Source organism: Martes martes (genome assembly GCF_963455335.1).
Source record: "Martes martes genome assembly, chromosome: 14".
NCBI classification, from domain to species: Eukaryota; Metazoa; Chordata; class Mammalia; order Carnivora; family Mustelidae; genus Martes; species Martes martes.
Window position 1 is genome coordinate 86,227,216 of NC_137902.1, and position 18,935 is coordinate 86,246,150.

At 50.5% G+C, this 18,935-nt stretch overlaps 1 protein-coding gene across 2 annotated transcripts in view; it reads right to left on the reverse strand.

The window, feature by feature from the left end:
- NID1 (nidogen 1) overlaps positions 1-18,935 on the reverse strand; it is a 78,665-nt gene that overhangs the window by 4,045 nt on the left and 55,685 nt on the right. For both annotated transcript variants that reach the window (XM_080822693.1, XM_080822692.1), the window contains exons 13-17: positions 11,723-11,941; positions 9,449-9,621; positions 5,744-5,870; positions 1,970-2,141; positions 913-1,070 (exon numbers count right to left, since the gene is read on the reverse strand). In XM_080822693.1, the coding sequence (XP_080678819.1) occupies positions 913-1,070; positions 1,970-2,141; positions 5,744-5,870; positions 9,449-9,621; positions 11,723-11,941 (849 nt within the window). The remainder of the gene's footprint in view (positions 1-912; positions 1,071-1,969; positions 2,142-5,743; positions 5,871-9,448; positions 9,622-11,722; positions 11,942-18,935) is intronic.

An 18,935-nucleotide genomic window follows, 5' to 3' on the forward strand; every position in this document is an offset into this window, starting at 1 on the left:
GCACTGAGATCTGGTTCTGACGTGGGCTGGAGCCGAGGGGCCTTTCCTTGCTCCCACCCACTCCCGGAGCGCCTGGGGACTTTGTAGGACTGATGACACCCCCCAGCTCTCGCTCACACCCCTGCCCCCTGTAGCCTCCCAGGCCCTCCCTCCTCGCCCTCCGAGCCCCTGCACCGGGCACAAGATGCCCTCCTCGCACCGCCCCCCCCATGGCCGCTGACAGTGCTGCGAACAGTGCAGGAGCTCCACAGACACGTGGGGGACGGGGGACGGCTGACCTTGCACCCCTATGGAGCACCCGCCCACATCCCTTGCCTGAGGGACACCCCAGGGCCGGGGCGGAAAGCAGGACCGCAGGCTTTTCTCCTCCTTGGCTCTGAGTCCTGCCTGAGTCCCCAGGGACAGATGCGAGGGAGAGGAATGTAAGTCATGAATTGCGTAACATAACATTAGGATGAGGACAGGCTCCAGGGGTCAGCACACTTTTTCTCCAAGGGCCAGATGGTAATTAAGTTAGGTTTTGTGGGCCAAGAGGCAAAATTGAGGACACGGCGGAGGCATTTATGTAACCTCTTGAAATGTAACATTGAAAAGTGTAAAAACCATTTATAAGACCCGGGTGGTACCAAAGCAGGTGGTGGGCTGGATCCGGCCTGCGGGCTAGAGGTGCTAACCCCCGACGGAGAAGACTGAGAACTCCCCCTAGACAGTGAGCGTCAAGCCTAGAGAAACAATATGTTGCAGAGCAAAGATGGGAAGCAATTCCTGGTGGGGAGTGAAAAGAGCGCTCTCACACCGTCTTCCCCGTTACAGACACCAGCCCATAGTGGGTAAGAATACGTGTTTAAAGAAAAAAAAAAAAAAAAAAGCACTGTTCCAACCCCAGGAGTCAGGCCTGGGGCTTTTGGTCACCTGCGTCCACCCAGCAGAGCTGAGACGAGTAGGCATCGAACGTCAGCCCGTTAGGCAAGCCCAGGTCCTCCTGCACGAGAACCCTCCGGTTCGTGCCGTCCATGTATGAAGTTTCAATTTTGGGGCTATCTCTGTTCCAGTCCGTCCAGTAAAGATTCCTGGAAGAGGAAAAGGAAGGGAAAGAGGCAGGGGTGTAACGACGGTGGGTGAGACGTTTACGGAAGCAGGTTTAAAAGAAACCACAACGAAGACGTTAGCAGACGTTCAAACACAGGATGGCGAAAACGGGTCTGGAGGCGGTAAGACAGGTCCTTTGCAAAGAGACTTGGACTCGGCTCTTTGTTTGGATCTGGATACTCCGTTACTGGCGACTTCCCTTCCCTTCAACATAACCAACATGTTCCATCTCACGTCAATCTGGTTAAAGCAGTTCAAAAATAGAGCACAAAACAGACCACCACCACCGAGACAAACACGTGGGAGTTCCTGTCTGCTGCCCCTACACAGGGTGGCACAGCACCGGCCACTAGGGAGGTGGCCACGGGGCCACAGAACTAGGGATGTGGCCTCGCAGGGAAGGGATCGAAGTGTGAAGGCGCAGAGGGCCTGGTGTGTAAGATTCAGAGCTTGCTGTAAGAAACAGAGAAAGCATCGATGGGATGACAAAACCTGGGAAGGGGTCTTCCAGGGTCCAGGGTGTGTCGGCCTGAGCCCCAGGACTATGTATGCTCCTTGATACCCTTCCGGGGTTGGTACAACTCAGGTACTGATCCACAACCAACTCAAATGGAAATAACCAACTTCTGAGCTGTCGACTTACGGAGTCCCTTCCTAAAAGACTTAGAGGTGGAGCATGGGATCAAGTCCATAGTCGCGGGGAACTGGGATCAGTGTCCTGGCATTTCCCTGTGCATATCTCTAAGCCACCCACTGGGACTTGTTTGTCCTGTGAGGCCTTCATGTCAGGAGAGCAGTGCCAGAGTTAGAGACTGACGCTTGAGATTATATTAGAGAGCAGCAGCAGACAGACTAGACGCCCAGATTTACACCATGTTACCCCTGCACGGAGTCGGTCACGATGCCTCTGGGATTCACCAGGTCGGTGTCAAACAGCACCCGGCGCTGGGTGCCATCCAGCTTTGCAACTTCTATTCTGTCCAAGTGAGAATCCGTCCAGAAAATGTTGCGGCCAAGATGGTCAAGGGCGATGCCTTCTGGACTTCCAAGATCTAGAACCAAACACAGGACACTTCTGGGTTTTTTCAGCGGGTGAGATTCGGTTTTTCTGATTACTCGGTATGATTTCACGCAGTGTTCAACCCTTGCACTTTGGAAAACAAAAGGGAATGTGGAACGCTCGTTGTGATAAGTTAACCAACAGTCAAAGTGATGAATTAAAAAATGTCGCTCATTGACTTGGCAGACATCTACTCTGGGTACCACGTTGGGAACCAAGCCCACTATCACACCTCAGCTGTGGCCCTGGCTTCCGGGAGCTTGCAAGCTCTCGCAGTTCCGACGGAGTTCTGGTTTTATATGGGAACATGGAGACAGACACCGGGCTCAGCCTGGGGAGACCAAGGAAGGATTTCTAGGGGAGGTGACACGTGAGGCTGGCTCCCAAAGGACCAGTAGGAGTTTGCCAGGCAAAGATCCTAGATGAGGGCTGCCAGACAGAGGGCCCAGCACATGAGTATAAAGGAAGACTGGACACGGCTTGAAGTGGACTATATGTAATCGTGGATGGCTGGAGTCCATGGGCGTGGGAGAACTGTCCGAGATGAACTTCGGACGCTCGTGGTAAGGAGCTTAGAGCTCACCCCACCAGCAAAGTGGGGGAGGCATATGAAGATCTGAAGAGGAGAACGGAACAAAATAGATTTGCCTTAGTCATTGTTATTGGGGGAAAAGGGTCATCTCAGAGAAGTAAAGCAAGAAGTCACAGCTGTTCTTTCTTTCTGCAAGTATTAGCAGTACAAAGAAGGGGCGTCCGTGATCACAAGTAACACTCCCAGAGTCCTTACTAGCTCGTCAGTGACTGACTTTCCAGCCAGGGTCGCCACACGACAAGCCGGCTGCAGCACGAGCCCCCGGTGCCCGTCTGACCTCAGCACACGTTCCGGGCTGCACTGATTCCCGGACGATGTTTACAAGCAAACTGAACATTAGATCCCAATCCAGGGTTTTACTTGTCACTTAGGATTCTGTCCTCTTACTGATTCGAGAGCTAAAGGTCACTTGTAGGACTGGAAGCCGACCAGGGGAAGAGGCCGAGGGTGGAGCTGCTCTAACCCAAGGAACTGGGTTGGAGGAAATCCTCCCCCAGCACCTGAGGAATCATGTGCTCCTTCGTCCATGTGTAAGGGGTTCCGACCCTCAGCGCGCTCACAGCAGCCTTCCCTCGACTCCTAACATGACCTTGATTGCGGACGTTGGAAACACCAAAGCCCCACCCCCCGGAAAGGACCCCTGCCAGGGGAGGTTTATTAAGAATGAGAAACAGCCCTTGAACAAGGTTTTTATTATTCAAACCAGAAGTAGAGATCTGTGAGTTAGTACAATATTTCCCACATCCCTAGGGGACAAGGGGCAGCGAGTCTGACCTCTGCAGACCTCTTGTGTCTTTCAGACAAAAACCAGAATAAATCATTCCGGGGTATATCCGGCTTGAGTATGTCCTTTGCCAGTGACACTGGTGCACTCAGACCCACAGAAGAGTCGGGGGGGAGGCTAGTCAACGGCACGATTTCACAAGACACCCAGGGTCTCCCAGAAACCCTGTTCATTTTGTCTCCTTATCAACAGCTCTGGTCCCGACTCCGAACCTAAGAGCAATCAAACTTCCTCCTCCAACCAGGAAAATACTTCTTCTTCTTCTTCTTTTTTATATTTTATTTATTTATTTGACAGAGAGAGATACAGTGAGAGACGGAACACAAGCAGGGGGAGCAGGAGAGGGAGAAGCGAGTTCCCCACTGAGCAGGGAGCCTGACACGGGGCTCGATCCCAGGACCCTGGGACCCAGGCCTGAGCCAAAGGCCGTCATTTAACCAACTGAGCCACCCAGATAGACCCGGGAAAATACTTCCTTCTGAACTATCATGCCAAAGAAGGGTCTGGAAAACCTCAACCTTTACTGTGCAAGGTGGCAAGACAGCAGGCGGTATTTTCCGTACTGCTTACATCAAGAGGGAACAGATTACGAGACTTATTAAATATATTTGGTTCGTTTAACTCAAGGAAGGAGAGAGATGCTTAGCATTCGGACAGCAAGAAATAAGAGTTCCCCATTCTACCCTCACTCACTGGCGAGGCACCAACCTGTACTGATGTGGAAATTTCTTTCTCTCTTTTTAAGTAAAAGAAAATTTATCCCCAGTGATCTTTCCTCTACAAAGGTCACATTCTAGTTTCATTCTTTATTTTCACAGTGGACTTCTGCCTGGAATGTTTCTTACTGAGTTGAAAGCTTTCTTGGATGATTATCAGTTCCAGAAGCAACAGGAAATAGCAGTGATGACCTACCCCCTCTTCCACTGGGTTCGCAAGTCAAACCAAAGATAACAGAAACATTTTTAACAGAGAGAGAGAACACACAAAAAGGCGTTTTCAAAATTCTGCTCATTAAGCCAAACCATGAAAACTGGCAGACATGATTTAAGCGGCACCTTGACTTCTAGAAAAGGATGCGGGCTCTATGTCTGAAGCTAGACGTGTTTAACTCAACCTCAGCTGGATTCCTGCTCCTGCCGCATCAACTTTTGTGAAGGAGCCGAGGAAGGAAAAAAACAAAACAAAAGAAACTGCCGCGCAGGCTGTTCCACAGACACAGGGACCCTTCCAGAATAGCAATTTTTACGGAGATATTAAATTGGAAATTGGGCAAGTAACATTCAGCCCCAAGCTGAAAGAAATACCAAATGAGGCTCAAACATTCTGAAGGTATATCTTCGATTTGAGTGCTCTGCAGGGAAGCGAGATGACGTTATACAAGACCTATCGTTGGCATGACCGCGTCTTTTGATTGAAAATAACTGCAAGTCAGCTGGTGAGTTACTGACTTAGCAATATGTAACATTTGACCTTTTCAGTAAAGGGGAATTTATACAGGTCCTTGGGTCTTTATAATCTTGATAAAACATATCCACATAAAATAGTCATGACTTGTTGAAAGTGGACATTACAGCAACGCACCGAGTCCTTGACTTAAATCGACCTCTGTAAGTTAAGGAATCGAGGTTAAATGTTGAGGGGTGGGCTGTGCCAAAGTGTTAGGCACTGTGTTATCAGTAATGCAACTAAAAACGGAAGAGTATCTATGAAAGCTCAGCCTGCTTTGCTGTACTCGGTCACAGGCAGTCTGAGCGAGTGCCATGGGGATAGGGAGAAAAGCCCCCCCCCCCACCATGATGTCACAGGTTTAAGTGATAACTTTTGACTTGAAAACTGTCTTGGGAAGAGACAACTATCAGGGATAATGTTTGCCAATATGCTTGTAATCCTCCCACCTTTAAGACGCAGCTGCCTAATGGAGCATATACCATGAGGCAGACATTCTGAGAATCAATTCTAGGCTCAACAGCCAGTTTTAATTTTATTCTTCTTAGGCTAGCAACAAATCCTAGCTAAGGTGTTCACGATTGCATGATGAGTCCTTGGAGGACTTTTTAGAGAAGGTTGGAAAGCGTGGTGTTGAGGCCAAGACCCCAGGCCCACTCAAATCCCTGTATCCTGTATGCAACCACGCACTCCACCCCTCTGCTCTTCCCCAAGAACCACCTGGGCTGCCGGAAGCCAAACCAAGAAGGGAGAGTGGTGTGTGCTTGCCCACCTTGTCGAATGATGGTGCTTGGCTCTCCACCATGCAGACTGGCTCTCCCAATGGAAGGCTCACTGATGTCGGTCCAGTAAACCATCTTGTCCACACAGTCGAAGGCCAGTCCAATGATGACTTTATCCTGGAAGTACAGACAGCGTAAGAATGGCCCACTCACTAGCACCTGAGTCACCAACGATGGTGGGAATCTTTCATGCGCTTACAGGCATCTGGACGTTTTTGGTTTTTTTTTAAGATTTTATTTATTTATTTGACAGACAGTGAGAGAGAGACAGGGAGGGAGAGAGTGAGCACAAGCAGGAGGAGGGGCAGAAAGAGAGGAAAAAGCAGTCTCTCCACTGAGCAGGGAGCCCAACGTGGGGCTCGATCCCAGAACCCTGGGATCATGACCTGAGCTGAAGGCAGATGCCCAACTGACTGAGCCACCCAGGCGCCCCGTGGACACCTTTTTTAATGAAGTGTCTTCAAGTCCTTAGTCTACTTGAAAATGTTTATTTTTGAGGTGTAGGAGTTCTTTACGTAGTTCCGATGAAAATCTTTTGCATTATACATATACATGTACGTGTGTGTAGGTGTATATATATTTCCACTCATTATGTAGTTTGTTTTCTCACTTTCTTGTTTGTTTTTGTTTTGTTTTATTTTCATTTTCTTAATGGCATTCTTCATAAACAAAAGTTTAAAATATTTATTTAGATTTATTATTGTTTCTCTTATGACTAATGCTTTTTATATATCATCTAAGAAATTTTTACCTACCTAAAGATCATTTTAAAAAAAGACACAAATAGGGCACCTGGGTGGCTCAGTCGGTTAAGTGTTTGCCTTTGGCTCAGATCATGATCTCCAGGTCCTTGAATTGAGCCCTGAGGTGGGTTCCCTGCTCGTCGGGGAGTCTGCTTCCCACTGTGCCCCCTCCCCTGCTCATGCACTCTTTCTCTCTCTCTCTTGTGCACGTGTGCATACACACTCTCTCTTTCTGAAATAAATAAATAAAATCTTTTAAAAAAAGACAGAAATATTGGAAAGGAAGGGGTGAAACCACTCTAAGACAATTTGATGGTTTATGTAGAAAATCCTGGGGAATCTATAAAACTGTTGTAACTACCAGTTGAATTCAGTCCAAGGTTGCAGGGCACAAGGTCAATATAAAATGGTATTTCTACATAGTAGCAAAAAGTAAGTAATGTTTATAATAGCACCAAAAAAATAGCACGGAAATATTTAAGAACAAATATTTTTAAATATGTAAGATTCTGTACTGAATATTATAAAACATCACAGACTGAAAATAAGGAGACTCAAATAAATGAAGAGAAAAATTAGTCTAATGGATTGTAAGGTTTAATATCGCTAAGATATCATTGTTTTCCTAAACAGAGTTAGAGATTCAGTGCCATCGAGATAAAAATCCCAGCAGGCATTCTTCCCGCTTTGATAGAAACAAGCTTACTCTAAAATATCTATGGAAATGCAAAGTGAGTAAACAAAGAACTCCTACCACTCCGTAACAACAAGCTCGGTCTGTGCCACGAATATTATTCAGCTTAAGGAAGGAAATTCGGGGTGCATGGGTGGCTCAGTGGGTTAAAGCCCCTGCCTTCGACTCAGGTCATGATCTCAGGGTCCTGGGATCGAGCCCCGCATCGGGCTCTCTGCTCAGTGGGGAGCCTGCCTCCCCCCACCTCTGCCAGCATCTCTGCCTACTTGTGACCTCTGTCTGTCAAATAAATAAATAAAATAAAATAAAAAAAAAAAAGGAAGGAAATTCTGACACCTGCCACACCATGGATGGACCTTGAGGACATTCTGCGAACTAAGCCGGTCACAAATGGATAAATACCGTAGGATTCTGAATGCATGAGGCACTGTAGAGGAGTCAAATCCACAGAGACAACAAGTAGACTCGTGGTTGCCAGGGGCTGGTGAAGGATGGGGCTATTATTTAATGGGGACAGTGTTTCTGTGGGACGAGGGGTGGATGGGGATGCCGGTTGCATCATCGCGGTGAGGCGGTGAAAACGGTAACACTACACCAAAGACACGTACATTAAAAGAACTCAGTGAATGCTGATTCCGTTGTTTCAGGGCCCTCCCCTCCACCTGTCCTACCTCAGTGTTTTGCTTTTCCCAGCCTCACTTGACATTTGGGCTCTGCCTCTGTCTTGGGCGACCATGACTGTCACAGGGGGCTCAACCCCCTCCCGCAACCCGAGCGTGTGCGCCGGAGAACACGAAGAAAGAATGATGATTGCCTCCGAAGAGATTTATGCTTCCCAGAGGCAGCAGAAGAACACAACGATCACTTATTCATTCTGCAAACAGTCTCCGAGCGCCAAGCGCTGTTTTGGCTCTAGGACCCGGCACTGGGAAACAGGCATGTCCGTGAAAGAGACAGCAGTTGCTGGTGTCGGGAGCTTGCTTCTTAGTGGGAACAGATTCATCAGCTACAGAACATGTATGTTGTTGTACAACGTATCCAGCAGTGCTAAGGTAAAGACAAAGCAGGACAGGGGGACAGCAGTGTGGACAGGGCCAAGACAGGTTCCCAGAGAGGTGCCGTGCCAACAGAAGTGGGATGAGGCGAGGCACGGAACTGCACAGTGCCCGGGAGGGTGAGGACTGCAGGCAGGGGCACGGTGAGTGCAAAGGCCCAGAGACGGGGATGTGTGCGGCGTGTCTTGGACCAGACAGAAGGCCGGACGGCTGAAGCTGGTGGGGGCCAGGGGTGGACGTGACAGGGAATGGGGTGTGAGAAATGGCTGGGGGCCATGGGAAGAACTGGGTTTTATTCCGGGTGGAGGGAGAACCCATCAGAGGGTTTTGTGTAGGGCAGGAATATGAATCCCATCAAGGCTAATGACAACAGGTTTTGAGAAAAGCCTCTTCACTCCTTATGGGACTTGAGGGTCCCCCTCAGCCCTGGCAACCCTGACCGAGCTGTGCCGGAAGCCCCCAGGTCTCAGGCCGGGTTTCTTGCCGAGGGGGTGGTCAGGACTGCAGATGAAACTAAATGGCTTTCTAGAAGCGTCCAACCCCGGAGAGCCCGGGGGTCTCAGTGGCTTAAGCATCTGCCTTTGGCTCATGTCCTGATCCCAGGGCCCCGGGATCGAACCCCACTTTGGGCTCCATCCCAGTGACGAGCCTGCTTCTCCATCTACACCACCCCCTCTGGCGTGTGCTTGTTCTCTCTCTCTTGCAAAAATAGGTAAATAAAATCTTAAAAAAAAAAAAAAAAAAAAGCAGTGTCCAACCTCGAACAGACAGAAGTCCCCCCTCACAAAACGCATCTTTGATGCTTTGAAAAGCTCAGAGCTGAAAGCCGTTTTTGCGTCGGGGCGGATACGACGCTCTAGAGCTGACGTGTCAAACCGGAGCCACCGCACTAACTCGGCAGCCACAGGAAGGTGGGACCTGGGAGAGGCACCCAGTCGAGACACCAACCCCTGCGACGCCCCATGCCAGGGGTCAGACGCCGCAGCGGTCTCCAGAAGGCCTTCCCGCCTCTGCCCCCTCCCCTCCCGGGCGAGCGGCTCAGACACACGGCGGCCCCATCCAGAGATGGCACCCGCGGTCCCACGGAAATCACGAGGCTCCCGAGTCCAGGGGCCCAGGCCTGGGGCTGGTCAAGCGACCCCGGGCTTGATCTGCCAGGTCCCTGCAGCCGACCGCCGCGCCGGGCGGGCAGCCGGCACTCACCGGGGCGTGCAGCAGCGTCCTGGCTTCGGCCTTCTGCAGGCTGCTTCCTTCCAGGGGGAGGCGCTCGATCTTCCCCGTCTGAGCAAAGAGTAAGTGGGTCCCGGGCGGCAGGGGGATCACAGCGGTAGGGACGGAGGGTCCTTGGTGAATCGGGGGAGCCACTGTACTCAGACCTGGGTGGCAGGAGAGGTCAGCGAGCAAGGCCTGCGTGCAGCAGGAACACACACTCCAGTGCACGCGTGTGGGCGCACACACGCCCGCGCACACGCACACATACCCACACATGCACACACGCATGCACGCCCGGGGTCACGCCACCTTCGTGGCACCACAGACGGCACAAGCACACAATGCTCACTGTACCTCTAAAAACATAAGGAGCGGGAGAAAAAACAACAACAACAACAAAAAAAACATAAGGAGCAGAAAGACCACAGAGGGCGTTTGTGAAGATAAGGCAAGGCCTGAGGTTCATATTAAAGGTCACGTGGAAAGCGAAAACAAAGCAAGGGCTTAGCCTTCCCTTAGGAACAGAAATACTGTAACCGATCCTGCCCTGCTTTGGACACATGAACCAAAAGGACAGCAAGAACAGCCCCCCCAACCCCCTGCCCCGGGGAGCTCACACCCCAGGGGAAGGTGCTGGGCTTCCCTCCCAGAGCAAGCTGGCCCTGCTCGCCCCCGCGGACCCAGCCCCGTGGGCAGACACACAGCCCGCCCGGCCTTTCAGGAACAGAACGCTGGTCAGGGGCCCGTTCTCCCCTAGGGTCAGCATCGCCTCCTAAGTGCTGCCCCTGAAGCCGGCATGACTCCCGGCTCCCCCAGGATGAGAGAATGTCCTGAGGAGGGACGGGGTGCCCCGGCTACAGGGGAGGGGCCCGGCCGTGGGCCTGCCAGGGCCTGCCGGACCGGCCCTCACTGGGGCCATTTCCCCTTCTTTTTCCTGCCTGCCTACCTTGCCCACTGCACCCAGTCAGTGACCTGAACCAGGCTGGCTGACCTCTTCTATCTCTGGAATCGATCCCTCCTCTCCAGACTCCCTGCCGGTTGGTCATTCGCTCGCCTGTTAGGCACCTGCCGGGGCCACTCACTCCAGCTCGGCTTCTACCCGCCAGCCGCCGTATTTCCACAACCCGAACCTGGTCACGTCAATGTCTATTCGAGACCCTCCCCAGGCTCCCGGCTGCCCTTGGGATCAAGCCCAGGCCCTCTGCTGGGCATCCGAGGCCCTCCCCCAGGCTCCCCTCCTCTCTCTGACCTCTCAGTCTGCACCTGCTGCCTGAATCAGGCCCCTCGACCCCAGCACCCCCCCACCCCCGCCCTGAGCTGCTACCTTTGCCTCTGCTTGGTAACCTGTGGGCTCCGCAACACCTTCCCCAACCGGCCCACCGCCCACATAACCCTCTGCGTTGCTCAGCTCCTCCCCCGGCCCCGCCCCTGTTCCCCTGTCCCGCCAGGTTCTGGGGGGCCGGCGCTGTGACTTACCCCCCGGACCCCCAGGCACGGACCCCCAGGCACGGACCCCGGCACTGGAAGCTCAGTTAACGTCGGCTGCATGAACTAGAGACCACTCCCTACGCACTTGGTCTCTTAGCAGCTTTGGGAAAACAGCTGGGAGAGGACCGATCCTCGGTCACTAGCTGCACTCAGAATGGAGATTCAAGGACTGATTGTGTTTGATTGTAATTACGTGCAACAAAGACCACCTCCTACATCTGAGATAGAAGCAGGATTTTAGAGCTGGGATCCATCCTAAAGAGAGGCTGAGAGGTCCCAAGCAGCACAGACCCGCTGGCCTCACACTCCCCTACGCTGCTCCCGGCCTCGCACCTCCCAGGGAAGGCCTTCGGGGGGCCTCTTCTAAGCCTGCCACAAAGCGCGCAGCCCGAAAGCCAGGCGGCCACGGCAGGGAGCGTGCCCTGGGGATCCACGGCACACCTACCCTGTGCTACCCACGCAGGACGGCTGCAGCAGGTCCCACCAGCATTTGTACACGACAGGTGTGCAGAGAGGAAGAGAGCGGGTATGGGGGGTGGTGGGGATAGAGAGAGAGAGGGGGTGGGTGCATGACCAGGGAGACAGAGAAGAGAGGTGCAGAGGGCAGAGAGGGCGGGGGGGACAGGGTCCGGGCTGGCGGAGCAGTGCAGGATTTAGGGTAGACAGAACGTGCCGCCGGTGTCCCGGGCAAGACCCCTAGGGATGCTCACAAATGCACTCTGGTCCCTGAGGTCCTTCTCAGACTCAAGCCCAGCGCAGTGCTGCCCTCCGACTTACATGGGGGCCTCATCCCGGGCCTGGTCCTGGTGCCCTCCAGCTCCCGGCCGTCACGATCCACGCACCAGCACTGGCCCGTGCTGCCGTGGCACTGGGTGGGCACGTAGTGCCCGTGCTCGTCACACTCAGGGACAAACAGGCCAGGCCGCTGTGGGACCATCAGCCCCGCTGCCCCGAGGATGTGTTCTCTCTCCAGCTGGCATCGGGTTTTCTCCATTTCTGCAACAGAGACAAGCACAGGGGAAGTGGTCAGCTGGGTCGCCGGGCGGGAGCCCCATGGCGGACGCAGACCCGTGACAACTGATCATTGGGTTTTGTGTTCATTTTCTAAGATTTAAAATATCATGTTATTTAATGGATGTCACTGTCAAGAAGATGATATTTACATTTTCTTTTCACTCCTAAGAGATTTGTTTTCAGTTTGTAAACATTGAGGCAAAACGGACAGAACATAACATTCATTATTCTGAAGTGAGCCCTTCAGTGCCATTTAGTACAGTCATGTACGACATCGAACCACTACCTCTATGGGATTCTGATCCACCGTCCTTGGCTCCAAAGGAAAGCTCACACCTAGAAGCAGCATGCTCTCCACTCCCGCCTCCTCCCCGCCCCTGGCAGCCAGCAACCTGCCTTCTGTCTCCATGGGTTGCCTCTCCTGGACATTTCCTGTAAACGTGACACGTACGGTCATGCATACGGCGCATGACCCATTGTGCCTGGCCGCTCTCACTCAGCTGTTTTTCGGGGTTCATTCACAGTGTAGGATCCAGCCGTGTGTCATTTCCTTTTATGCCTGAACAGTGTTCCACGAGATGGCTAGACCCCATCTTGTTTATCCATTCATCACTTGGTGGGCATCACAGAAATTTGTTTTAAGAGACTTCGTTTCTCTGAAATTCACCCTTTGTATCATCTCGAGCTTCTTGATTATCCACGCTGAGTCGAGATCAAAGATCTGGGAGACCAAACACCCCAGGGCACATTTTCCAAATCGGTGCTTCCTTTCAAAGATGACCTTGTGTTTGGCATGAAACATGGCCTTTTAACTGTGCAACTAGGATCCCCAGGTAAGGAAATCCTTCTCTATCTGTGGGAAATGGCCCGGAATCAACGACCCCCCAGTACGCAGAGCTGTAGCTGGTTCCACACTGGCTGGAGGGTGGCCACAGCTCTGCAGTTGTGGCACCGGAAGCAGCGAAATTTAATACGTAAATGAATGAGAGTTCCAATAAAACTTTATTTACAAAAACAGACAGTGGGCCAGATTTGGCCTGTGGGGATGGCAGCTATCAACCTGTACTCTAGGGCATTACTAGTTATGTTAGGGAGAAATTTTATATAAATATGCTCACTCACATATTAATACGTGTTAACTAATATAATATATTAGTAATAAGATACAGTGTAACATAATAGATAATAATCTGCTTCACAGAACTTCGTCTCTGAAAAGTGTTTTCGACTCTCGGTTCCACCATTTTTGGTGTCATCTCGGGCGCGTCCGCAATGCTGGATGTGCCACACTCCTCCCGTAGGACCACGATGGCACCAGTAACTAATCTCATGCGTTATTGTGAGGAGGAAGGGAAATAGGACGGGACAACGCGTACAGACGGAATTTGAAATTCCACACTCAAATGTTCATTTGTCACTGCAACACGGCCTCCACGGTGACACTGTGTGCGTGCTGCCAGCAAATATGTAAAGTACCTTCTGTCTGTGCTGCCAGTTCTCACGCTGGCCTGCTTCATGGGGTCGCTGCCATGATCAGAAGCAGTGAGTGAGGCCAGGAAAGTGTGTGTTGGACCTGGCAAGGGAAGGGTGGGTGTGCTTTCCCTTTTATCCTAGGGGCTAATACTAAAAAACAAACAAACAAACAAACAAACAAACAACATATTTGATGTAGGAAGAGCCAAGTGAAGATACAAATAAGCCATCTGCTTGAGAATAAGATATTGGGTTTTGTTGGCTCTTGGGTGTAGAATTTGTTCCTTCCTCAATATCTTGCACGTACACAGGGTTTGCAAGTTTCCCGTATCAACTGTCTCCATTCACACGTGTTTCATTTAATTCTCTACCGGAACAGTATGCAACAGCCAACTCCATTTTTATACCACATGGGAGAGCCAAGGCTCAGGCTGGTGAGGGGGTTCCCAGGCCACAGCTCTAGGAAGGGCCTCAGCGCAAGCTAGAGCCTGGGTCTTTGGATTCCTGGCTCAGCCCCTCTGCACCCACAAGCCCAGAGCCCAGAACAGCTCACGAACACCAGACGTGTTATGTCATCGGTGATACGTACAAGTGAGATTAACGCACGCACTGAAGTTATCTGTGGCCCACAGACTCCGTTTCCTTCCACCGGCGTCTGTATACAGCGCTGCCTTTCCAACTAGAGAACCGGCCCGGTGTTGCGTGCGCTGTCAACGACACCCAACTTTGAAGGAAGTAGGGGTGACTCCATTTTATGTGGCTGACAGTTTCCTGTGGACATGGTGTTTGGCCAACATACGGAGTCTCAAGTGATCTACAATTTACAGAGGAACTTGCAAGTTGCTGTATCTTGAACTTATAAAGAGGAGGAGAGAATTACCCATCGGGACTCGGGATATGGAATTTCGAGTGTGTTTACCGAAAGCTGCGATGTCACTGGGTTTCTTGGGATGGTTTCCCAGCCCGGCTGGCGGGAGCAGCCCCCGTGGGAGCCCGCTGCTGAGGGTCTCGGCCCTCCGTGGGGAATTTTCCATTGCGGGCGGGATGGGAGGGGTAATAAAGCCACATTTCCTGGCCCTGTTCCTGCCTGATAAAATGACAACTTGGCCAAGGTTCTTTTTACTCATCTGGTCTGAGCAAGCAGTCAAGACCCGATATTTATCCAGGGACGAGCAGGAAGTCTGGGGTGACTTTCTCAAGGTTGGGGACAAAGAAAATGAGAGAAAAATGATAAAGAGAAATAAGAAAAAAAAAGCACCTTTTAAATCTCTCAGTTGCATTTCATTTCCTTGCCTGATTAAATTTCTTTCTCCATGTTAATCCAAAATAAGTAACTAGTGTAGCCTCTGATATACTCGGGGTGGAGGAACTCGTTTTGGGGGGGCTTTCCTTATGGAGCCTCTTCCTGTCTACTCTGCCCCCACCAGGAGCCACCTACTCCTAGGGGCTCTTCCCCAGACATGGATTTATCTATAATAAAAATAATCTAACACCAGAGACCATAGGAATTTTTTTTAAAGGTCTTACTCAATTTTGAAAAAAACTACCATAGAAAATTCTCTTATATAAGGAGTTCAAGGAACTTTTTGTAAACCAAAAAATTATTCAGGCCTCATGTTCTTTGTTTATAAAACAATGGAGAGGAATTATAGAATTTCTAGAGCCCCTTCTAGCTCTCACTGGGAAATTCAAGTTTTCTAACACTGGGTTTGTTTGAAGCAAAGTGCACAGGGAAACAAACGATAAGACACAGACAAACAAAAAGTGTCCATTAAGTTGTTTCTCAGTTTTCTTTAAGTTGTATTACCCTAAATGTTTTTATCTTTTCTTGAAGCCCTGCTCTCTGAACTCCTGAATTCCTTTGCGTCTAAAGATGTGTACTGTGTCTGCTGGTGCCGCACGCTGGTAAGCGTGACGGGTGCCCAGCGTGAAGACGCAATCCAACATCGGCAGGCGTGGTATGTGCCCTTAAGGACCAGGCTTTACGACTCTAGCCAGGACTTTGTAGATGCCTCTTCGATCTGCTACTAATCCAGTCTCTTACTTTGCAACACTCTAGACAATCGCATTCCCCCAGACAAGGCTGGCGGCTGTGGTAGGCAGCCTCCAAGATGGCCCCAGTCTCCTGCCCCCTGGCATTCTCATATTTCGGCAATTCCCTTCCACAGTGTCCGACGGTTGCCCTGTGACTAACAGTATCACCGGAAGGGACAGCCCGTCACTTCCCAGATGAGGTTACAAAAGACTCTGGCTTCCATCTTGGATGCGCTCGCGCTCTCTTATCACCTGCTCTGGAGGAAGCCAGCGGCCAGGTCTTGAAGTCACTGAGGCAGCCCTGTGGGAGACCCAGGCTGTGAGGACCTGCAGCCCTCAGTGCCACGGCCTGTGAGGCACGAGGGCTTGCCAGCAACCACATGGATCCCTCAGCCCCTGGTGAACCTCAGAGAAGACCAGAGCCCCAGCGAATGCCTTGACGACAATCCAATGAGAGACCCTGAACCAAGACCACCCAGCTAAGCTGCCCCTGAATTCCTGACCCTCAGACCTGTGAGATAATAAACGTCTATGTCTTCAGCTGCGAACTCGGGGGATCCTTTATTACAACACAACAGATAACTACCGTTAACCCTTGAGCAACACAGCTCTGAACTGTGGATTCTTTTTTTTTTTTTAAGATTGATTTATTGAGAGAGAGAGAGATTAGGGGAGGGACTGGAAGAGAGAGAAAGCGCATGAGTGGCGGAGAGGGGCAGAGGGAAAGGGAAAATCTCAAGCAGACTCAGCTAAGCGTGGAGATCGACGCAGGGATCGACCCGGCGACCTTGAGATCATGACCTGACCTGAAACCAAGAGCCGGACGCTTAACCGACTGAGTCATGCTGGCACCCTGAACTGGATTTTTTTTTTTTACTGTATTTTCTCTTCCTTATGATTTTCTTAATAACATTTTCTCTCCTCTAGCTCACTTTATAGTTGGAATACAGTATATACGACGTATATAACATACCAACTATGTGTTCATTGACTGTTTATGTTATTAGCAAGGCTTCCGGTCAACAGTAGCCTATCAGTAGTGAAGTTTCTGGGCAGTCAAAAGTTATACACAGACTTTCAACGGTCCGTGTCTGCAGGGGGGTGGGGTGGGGTGGGGGGCGGGTCAGTGCCCCTAACCCCACATTGTTCAAGAGTCAACTGTAATAAGGTGGTCCTCAAACTTTCTGCCCATGACCCACAGGAATACACCTCACTCAGCAACTCGATACACACACACACACACACACACACACACACACACTTATGCGCATGCACACTCATCCACACATAGAGACGAGCATCATTTCACCAAACGGCACTTTTCCTACTATGCACACTCCACCTACTCGGTTGTTTTCCTGATTGTCTTCTGTTCTATCCCGTTGGAAAGGAAAGATGACAGCAGCCTGCTGAACTGATCCCACAGTCCACACACGGGTTGTGGGCAAGAGCGCAGAGGCGCAGCGGGGACAAATCGATCTTGCCTGTCATCGGATGACACTGCCGTAGCCGTGACCTTAACAGGCTGACTCACCCTCAAAGCCAGTTTCGTTTGATTTTTTTTAAAACTTGTCCCCAGGGGCGCCTGGGTGGCTCAGTGGGTTAAGACCTCTGCCTTCGGCTCAGGTCATGATCCCAGGATCTTGGGATCGAGCCCCGCATCGGGCTCTCTGCTCCGCAGGGACCCTGCTTCCCCCTCTCTCTCTGCCTGCCTCTCTGCCTACTTGGGATCTCTCTCTGTCAAATAAATAAATAAAATCTTAAAAAATAAATAAATAAATAAATAAAACTTGTCCCCGCTGTATACAGTGGGTACCAAGCTAAGTGCTGACTGTTTGCTTCCCTGCACCTCCCTGTGCTTGGCGATAGGAGTTGGGATGACACAGACATTATTTTTCTCTGTTAATATTTCACAGAATATTTTAGTCAAAGTTTAGAAAAATATGATGAAAACCTCTGTGTTCATTTTCCAGCTGAAAAAAAAAAATTAGGAATACAAAAGTTGCCCCTCTGTAGCCCTCCTCGATCCCAACCTCCTGTCTCTCACCACGCAGGCAACCTTGAGCCCCGAGTTCTTGTTTTTCATTCCTATATATGCATTTTGTAGCTTTCTTACGGATGTACACACACGTGGCTTTATTTTCATACAGTGTTATGTTTTGCACAAGCGGCATCACGCTGTATATATCCTTCTGTCACTTTTTTTCCTGCTTACCATGTTTTTGAGAATTATCCATTGATTCTAGCTCACTCATTGTAACTGCTGGACATTACTTCATTGTAGGAACTGTACCAAAACTCCCTGGTCCAGCCCTCCTGTTGACGGTCATCTGGTTTGTTGCTGTCGTGGTTACCAACGATACTCAATGAACACTCACGTGCGTTGCTGGCGCACTCCTCTCTTGACGACATAACTAGACGCTGAATTTCTTAAGAGAACGGGATTGAGTCCATCAGCAACCCTCGCAGAGAGCTCTGATGGGTTTTGTCCTTGTCGCATCGTCCTATCCCAGCCTGCAGGTCTGAATTTGTTTCTGTTTAGTGAACAGAGCCTTAGGGAAGGGGCAAGGAACGAGGTTAAAAATAAAAACCAAAAACCAAACAATGAAATATCTGCTGCTTCTCAAACGGGTGATACGAAGCAAGTCTAGGGAAACAACGAACGTTAGTCATTTTTAGTAGCTGCTGGAATGTTTGACTGAGATTATCACGAATTCTTCTCTGCGTAACCTGCTTATCAGAATCTATGGGCAGCGAGATGGTTTTTACCACAACTTCAAGAACAAAAGACTGGCTCTGCCTCGGTTCATCTTGGCTGCGGGTTGGGAAACACTTCCTGTCAAGGGCCAAGCCGTAGAGATTTCAGGCTTCGTATGCCTCATAGTCTTGGCCACAACTACTGAACTCAGCCTGTGTCAGACTGAAGAAGCCATTGGCTCTACATAAGCTGACGAGCCTGGCTGTTCTCCAATAAAACTTCATTTACAAAAACAGGAGCCGGGCCAGTTTTGACGAGCAAATGACAGGACGCAGATCCTTGTTCTAATCAGAAGAAAACAATGTAGAGGAGAAACGTATAGTATTGTATGCCCAAATTTTAACCTTTAACCTTAAAAAACCTATTATTTTTCTTTTTGATGGGCGACTATCCTAAAAACTGGTCACACCTAGCCCTGCCGAGAGGGTGGAAAATACATACTTTCCTACACTGCTAGTAGGAGGGGAGACTGGTGCAGTCATCTGATTCTTCAACAACAATAAATCGGGGAGCATCGTCATGGGCCACATGGGCCACGTCCTCCACCGGATATTGGGGATATGGGAATAAAACGCATATGCAGGGTGCGTGGACGGCTCTGTGGGTTAACCCTTTGCCTTCGGCTCAGGTCATGATCTCAGGGTGCTGGGATTGAGCCCCGCGTCGGGCTCTCTGCTCGGCAGGGAGCCTGCTTCCTCCCTGTTTCTCTGC